Source organism: Nanorana parkeri, unplaced genomic scaffold (genome assembly GCF_000935625.1).
Source record: "Nanorana parkeri isolate BGI_ZX_2015 unplaced genomic scaffold, ASM93562v1 scaffold196, whole genome shotgun sequence".
Taxonomy (NCBI): Eukaryota; Metazoa; Chordata; class Amphibia; order Anura; family Dicroglossidae; genus Nanorana; species Nanorana parkeri.
This window is the reverse complement of record NW_017306464.1, coordinates 897,881-904,777: the sequence shown is the minus strand read 5'-3', so window position 1 is coordinate 904,777 and position 6,897 is coordinate 897,881. Positions and strand designations below refer to the sequence as shown.

Genomic DNA, 6,897 nt, shown 5'->3' with positions numbered 1-6,897 from the left:
GGGGGGCTGTATCTGCCAGTCCTAATCTGCATGTTATCTTTAGCATACTGAGCGATTTAATCTTCAGGCAGGATGTAGTAATTATCTTGCCCTTTTATTGTAGATTGTGTGTGACGTCCAATGCTACTAAGCAACAAAAAGGGTAGGAGTGTCTGTCATTGTGTCTAACGCAGCATTCTGAGCGCTGACATCAACATTGCACTGCCCAGGACAGTCAATATTTTGAAGGGGGGGGAGTGTAGGGGTCCTTAGACTGGTTGATGCTGAGTAATGGTCATAAAGGAAGCCTGCACATGCTCATAAAACAATAACACATCTTTGATAGTCTGGCAAGCTGCACCGCAGATGTAATTGTTTTTTTTTTACTTTTGTAGAGCTTTAAGCTGGCCGTACACTGATAGAAATCTCATGATGAAAATCTGATCAGAACATTCCATAATGCCATCAGAGACTTGACAAATATCGTTCAATCGTTTGTTTTATTTCAACATTCGGTTTGGATATGAATGGAGTTTCTCAATCGAAAACCAGAGTCACTTTAATTTGTCCTATAATAGTCTGTTGTTTTTTTCCCCAAACAATATTCTAACCATGAATACTCAGTTTAAGGCTCCCTTCACACGGGCTGACCTGCACAGATCCCCTCCTGATCAGAGCAGTACAGAGCGGCTGTCACCGCTGTGACATCCATGTCTGTCCAGTTTTTTTTTTCCTCCACCTTGCAATGGAGGAGAGAACTGAACCTGCCAAACTCCCATGTCCGTCTATGGGGAATCGGATGTAAGGGGACATGTATCAGATTACCTCTGATCAGGCTCGGTCAGGTCCGGTGAAACAGATCTCTGATCCGTTTGTCTTTTCTGGACCTGGCCGGAGTCGGGGGGCAACCAGGCATTCGTTTACACACCGCTGCACATAGGCTAACATCAGGCATCCGATCTGGTCTGCCTGAAAAACTAACAGGCGGACCGGATCAGACCGCCTTTGGGAAAGAGGCCTTAAGCTGGCCATACACTGCTCTATAATGAAACTCCATAAGCTCAATTCACAAAGCTTTAACACCAGCAGTCACTGCTCTAAAGGCTGAATGAAAAAATAGAGCAGATTGCTCCATCAGCACTACAGGTGCGCTGATCGAGGAATCCCTGCGGTTCCTTTTGCATCCTGACAGTGGCCGCCGGCCCCTGTCATAATACCCAAACAAAGCTGGCAGCTCATTGGCTGAGGGCTCTGTATGCGGATTTTCCGACCGACTCCTTCAATCAGCTGACCGAGGGATGCCGGCCGAAAGAGTGCCAGCAGCTGCACCCACTGTACAGATTTCGGCCAGTTCCTAAAATGCCTCTCACTGCTAATTATCCATTCTATCATTTGTCACTGCCACTATCACTGCTAATTATCTAGTTCTATCATTTGTCATCCTACAGTAGATAATATTCACACATCTCTTCTTCTTTAGAAACATGTTCATTTCTTATGCTGTAACTAGAGGTGGGCAAATCGATATTTTATTGCTGTAGCCAAGAATGCAAAAAGACATTTTTTTAAATATAAAAATCAATAAGCTATTGAGCCAGTCACTGGACTCATTTATAAAACTTGAAGCAAATGAAGGTGGGTCTGTTGCTTGGATTATATTCCAGCTGCCATATTTCAAAGAAGGATGAGAATGCAGTAAAAGGTAACATTTCATTGGTTACTATGGGTATTGTTTGTAAACCAACCCACAAATATAGACCACGATTGTGTATTTGGATCACAAAGTACCTCCAACATTTTTTTTAGGTGGATATCCTCATTTTTTTGTCTTACTGATACAGTATTTCTAATCTGTTATTTTCATTTTTTGTTGTTGTTTACAACATTCTATATATGGTTTTTCTTTCCGTGTACCCATTTGTTTTCAGACCTTTTAATATTTTGACATATCTAAGCCAAAACTTGATTTTATTATTTCTGACAAAAAACAATCACCTTTTACCTCTCTGCTGTTTCATTATTTTGGGGGTAGACCTGCATTTCTTAAAAGTATGTCTTTTCTCCTGTCACCTTGATGTTTCAGAATTATTCAGTTTGTGATTTGTTTTAACAAGTATATATATGTAAGGGTTTCAGTCAATGAATTTTGCTTTTGGAATGGGCTGCTTGCCTGGCTGATTCAGGGCCTTCTTTCAAGGCTTTGTGAGCCACTGGCCTGAAACAAATCTAAGATTTTTAACAATTTTCACTTCAAGCCCAGCTTAAAGTGACCCTAAACTCAGGAGTTACAAACTTAAAATTGCATTCAGATACACTAACTATTAGGGATGCACCGATACCAGTTTATCGGTATCGAGTACCGATTTTTTTTTTGTGTGCGGTACTTGCCGATGCCGAATATTGGTACCGGAAGTCCCATTAAGGAAGCCGGGCGGCGTGTAATGACTCGCCGCCTTGCTTCCCGATTAGCCGTGAAGTCATCTCCATGCTCCCTCGTCACCAGCTTTCTGGCCAATCAGGAAGCTGGGGGGCGGGTAATGACTTGACGCCTGTCTTCCTGATTGGCCAGCTTCACGACCAATCAGGAAGCTGAGCGGCAAATCATTACACGCCGCCCGGCTTCCTGCTTGGCCAGGAAGCTGGCTCCATGCTCCCTCATCACCAAGTGATAACGGAACTTCCGGTATTGGGATAGGAATCTGGAGCATTTTTTGTGTATCACTTGACTGTAGATCCTCAAATCATCTCTGAATTGGTGCTGACACTGTCCTTCCTTCTGGAGGGTGGCTACTTTTGATCCTAATTGTCCCCCTGTGTGTTGTGAAGTAGTCACTGCTCCAAGCTCACTCCCGTGACAGAACCTCATGTTTAGTTTACTAATTTGTATGGAGATTGTAGTCTATCACAGGAGTGAGCTTGGAGCGGTGACTACAACACACACAGGGACCGTGGGGAACAAAATTAGCCCCCTCCAGAAGGAAGGACAGTGTCAGCACCAATTCAGAGATGATTTGAGAATCTACAGCCGAGTGATACACAAATTAGATACATTTTTGTTAATAGTGAAGGTACTTGAATGTATTTTTAAAGGAGAACTATGAGGTGAGTGCTTTTCACTCGCCTCATAGTTCTAGCCGACCTGTGACAATGAGACTGTCACAGGTCGGCTCAATAGATCGGGAGGTGAGCGAACACATACCGGCGTTCGCTCACCTCTCAATCCTGTCACGGCTCTCTGCCGTGACAGGAGAGGGGCTGGATTCCCCCCTCCCTGCTCCGATCCGCCAGCGCTGACTAGCGGAACGGACGGAGCCAGCTGTTAGTCACGCAGCTGGGTGGATCCCGGAACAATTGTCGTGATCCGCTTCAGCTGCGGCGTCTCAGTATACCGCAAGCAGCAGCTCGCGGTATACTGAGCCTAGGGTGATGGGAGGATGCTAGTTTGTGTCCTCCCGTTACCCTAGGAGAACTATGGGGAAAAGCCTTAACCCCATAGTTCTCCTTTAAGATTTAACTCCTGAGTTTAGTGTCACTTTAATAACTTTGCTGCATTGCAGGGCAGGTTTAGGACAAGTTATGAACTTGTTTCCTGGAGAGGGTTTGGGTGCCCTTTACTAACAGAGCTCCAGGATTTTCCCATTTTAGATAGTTTGTCCATCTCTTTCTTTAAATCTGTATTCTCATCTGCTGTAAATGTACAACTGTCTCTACCGTTTCTTTATTATAGAAGTAAGGTGAACTCTATGGCTTTGATTTGCTGTCTTACTGATTACTATATTTGTCTTGCTAAATGTTCTAATTGTTGTTCTGTAATAATAAGCAGGATTTGTTTTCCGGTGAATCTGAATTCCATTGATGGGTAACTTATTCTTAGCCATTGTATGTTTATGTATTCTGAGGGGATTGTGGACATAGCTGAAAGGGGATCTGTAGAGCACATACAACCCTAACCCCTATCCTGACCACCCTATTTATTTATTTTTTTAAAATTACATGGGGGTAGAGCCATGTAATACTTGTAATGCTGCAAAGAATCTGCATACAGAGTCTTATCATTTGACCATATACCTAGGAATGTGGTCATCTAGCCTCAGCTAAAGCAGCATTTTAATCTTCCTTTTCATCTAGGAGTATTTAACTGAATGCCAAGGCATATGGTCACATGGCTTTCCATTTTCCTCTCAAATTACAAGGCAGTCAGTACGGGAAACAGATGTATTTTTACTATAGGCCTGCTATTAGGTCCAGTTCGGCAGGTATAGTCCAACCAGGAACAGATTATATTTCTATGGGGAGGGGGACAAATTGATCATCCCTGCTACTAATTTCCAGATCAGTCACTGTTGCTCCTCAGAGGTGAGTCTAGCACTATAGGTTTCTGCTCAGTCCAGATATATGTATATTCTCCTTAAACAATCACTCTTGTTCATGTCCTTCATGTTCTTTAGAAAACCTCCTTAATGATCTGATTTTTTTTTTTTTGACTGTCATCTAATGCCTTTGCTTTATTCACCTGTCCGTTCCAGAGATCCTTTTCTGTAAATGCTGCTTTGCTGTGGAATAATGTCAGTGAACTGTATTGTGTTCTATGCAGAATGGCTGTGGATGTTGAGTGTGGGGACATTGGAGACTGGGAAGGTCGCTGGAACCATGTTAAGAAGTTCCTCGAGCGATCTGGACCTTTCATACACCCCGCGTTCGAACCAAGCAATGAAGTGAGAAACCAACTCTTTACATTCATTTGTCTTTAGCTTTGCACTCTGGATAGGTGAAATGAGAGTGAGATTTCACATCTGTGTCTTAAGACATGTGCTATAGTATGAACCATTGATTATTATGGGCAGCTGAAGATTGACATTAAAGGTGAACTCCAGGCAAATTGCCTAGTACACAGATAAAATACACATATAGGAGCTATCTTGCCTGCTAAAGGATTTGTGTTTCTGTCAATCCAGGTCTGAGATTTTCACAGCTCTTCCATACAGCACGGCTCTGTCTGGCAGACCAAGAGACCTGACTGTTTCTCCTCTGCCCTTAGTCCAGCACATTGCTGCAATGTGGTCACACAAACAATGTGATGCATTACCATTAGTTCTTAATAGTTCCACAATGATCCATGCCAATTGGAAGCATGGTGACCTTCTACTGTGTGCCGTGGTGTCATGTGTTGCCAAAAATGGTACGTGTCTGATTTTTAGTGATATTTGGTGCATTACCCGCCTATATAAATAAATTTGCTGCCTTAATGCAGTGCACATTAACACACGGCATAATACCTGTTAACGCAATGCTCCAAACAGTGTGAATAAGCCCTTGCCTTGTCCTTTCCCAAACATGTGAACAAGAAACGGAGAAACAACAGACTGATGAGCTAACAGCATGTCCTTTGTTAGCACGAGTATTACGGCACAGCTGAATGGCTCTATGTGCTGCTTCCAGCCTGAGCTCTACTGTACATGGATTGCTAGAGGCAGAAACCAAGTCAAAATCAGATACAATGCTTGTATTCAAAAATACATGAACTGCATTAATTTGTATCTCCTGCATCTGCCTGGAGTTCAGCTTTAAAGGAATCTGGTGAAAAGAGAAATATGGGGCTATCACTGCTGATATCCCTATTAAAATGCTAGTTTGCCTTCCTGACCCAGATCATGTATGTAGATAAGGAGCGCTGAATTCACTGCAACTTCACTTGCTGCATACTTGTTCTGGATTATTGTTTTGGAAAGTGTTGAAGTCAGAGAATGGCATTTTCAGGAGGAGATCAGCAAGGGCAGCCCCCTTATTAACCTCATGCTGGGTTTATGGTAAAGTAAAACTGCCTCCTGTGTATTTTTCTATGTTGTAAAGATTTTAAAAAACCTTTAGTTATCTAGTTCTGCTCTGTATATATTATGACTGCGCTTACCTTGCCCTTGCTGAAATCTTTTAAAGAAAGTGCTTAATGTTCTGCCTTTACTATAATTATTTGATCAGCCTTGGAATAAATAATATACACTATATTGCCAAAAGTATTGGGACACCGGCCTTTACACGCACATGAACTTTAATGACATCTCAGTCTTAGTCAGTAGGGTTCAGTATTGAGTTGGCCCACCCTTTGCCGCTATAACAGCTTCAACTCTTCTGGGAAGGTGTCCACAAGGTTTAGGAGTAAGGGAATGTTGGACCATTTGTGAGGTCAGGTACTGTTGTTGAGGGAAAAGGCCGGGCTTGCAGACTCCGCTCTAATTCATCGCAAAGGTGTTCTATCGGGTTGAGGTCAGGACTCTGTGCAGGCCAGTCAAGTTCCTCTACCCCAAACTCACTCATCCATGTCTGTATGGACCTTGCTTTGTGCACTGGTGCGCAGTCATGTTGGAACAGGAAGGGGCCATCCCCAAACTGTTCCCACAAAGTTGGGAGCATGAAATTGTCCAAAATGTCTTGGTATGCTGATGCTTAAGAGTTCCCTTCACTGGAACTAAGGGCCAAGCCCAACCCCTGAAAAACAACCCCCCCATAATCCCCCCTCCACCAAACTTTACACTTGGCACAATGTGGTCAGGCAAGTACCGTTCTCCTGGCAACCGGCAAACCCAGACAAGTCCATCGGATTGCCAGACAGAGAAGCGTGATTAATCACTCCAGAGTATACGTCTCCACTTCTCTAGAGTCCAGTGGCGGCGTGCTTTACACCACGGCATCCGACGCTTTGCATTGGTGATGTAAGGCTTGGATGCAGCTGCTCTGCCATGGAAACCCATTCCATGAAGCTCTCTACGCACTGTTGTTGTGCCAATCTGAAGGCCACACCAAGTTTGGAGGTCTGTAGCTATTGACTCTGCAGACAGTTGGCAACTACTGAGTACTGTGCGCTTCAGCATGCGCTGTCCCCGCTCTGTCATTTTACGTGGCCTACCACTTCGTGGCTGAGTT

At 43.7% G+C, this 6,897-nt stretch overlaps 1 protein-coding gene across 2 annotated transcripts in view; it reads left to right on the top strand.

The window, feature by feature from the left end:
• UBA3 (ubiquitin like modifier activating enzyme 3) overlaps window positions 1–6,897 on the top strand; it is a 34,231-nt gene that overhangs the window by 1,298 nt on the left and 26,036 nt on the right. For both annotated transcript variants that reach the window (XM_018555435.1, XM_018555434.1), the window contains one exon: window positions 4,574–4,694. In XM_018555435.1, the coding sequence (XP_018410937.1) occupies window positions 4,574–4,694 (121 nt within the window). The remainder of the gene's footprint in view (window positions 1–4,573; window positions 4,695–6,897) is intronic.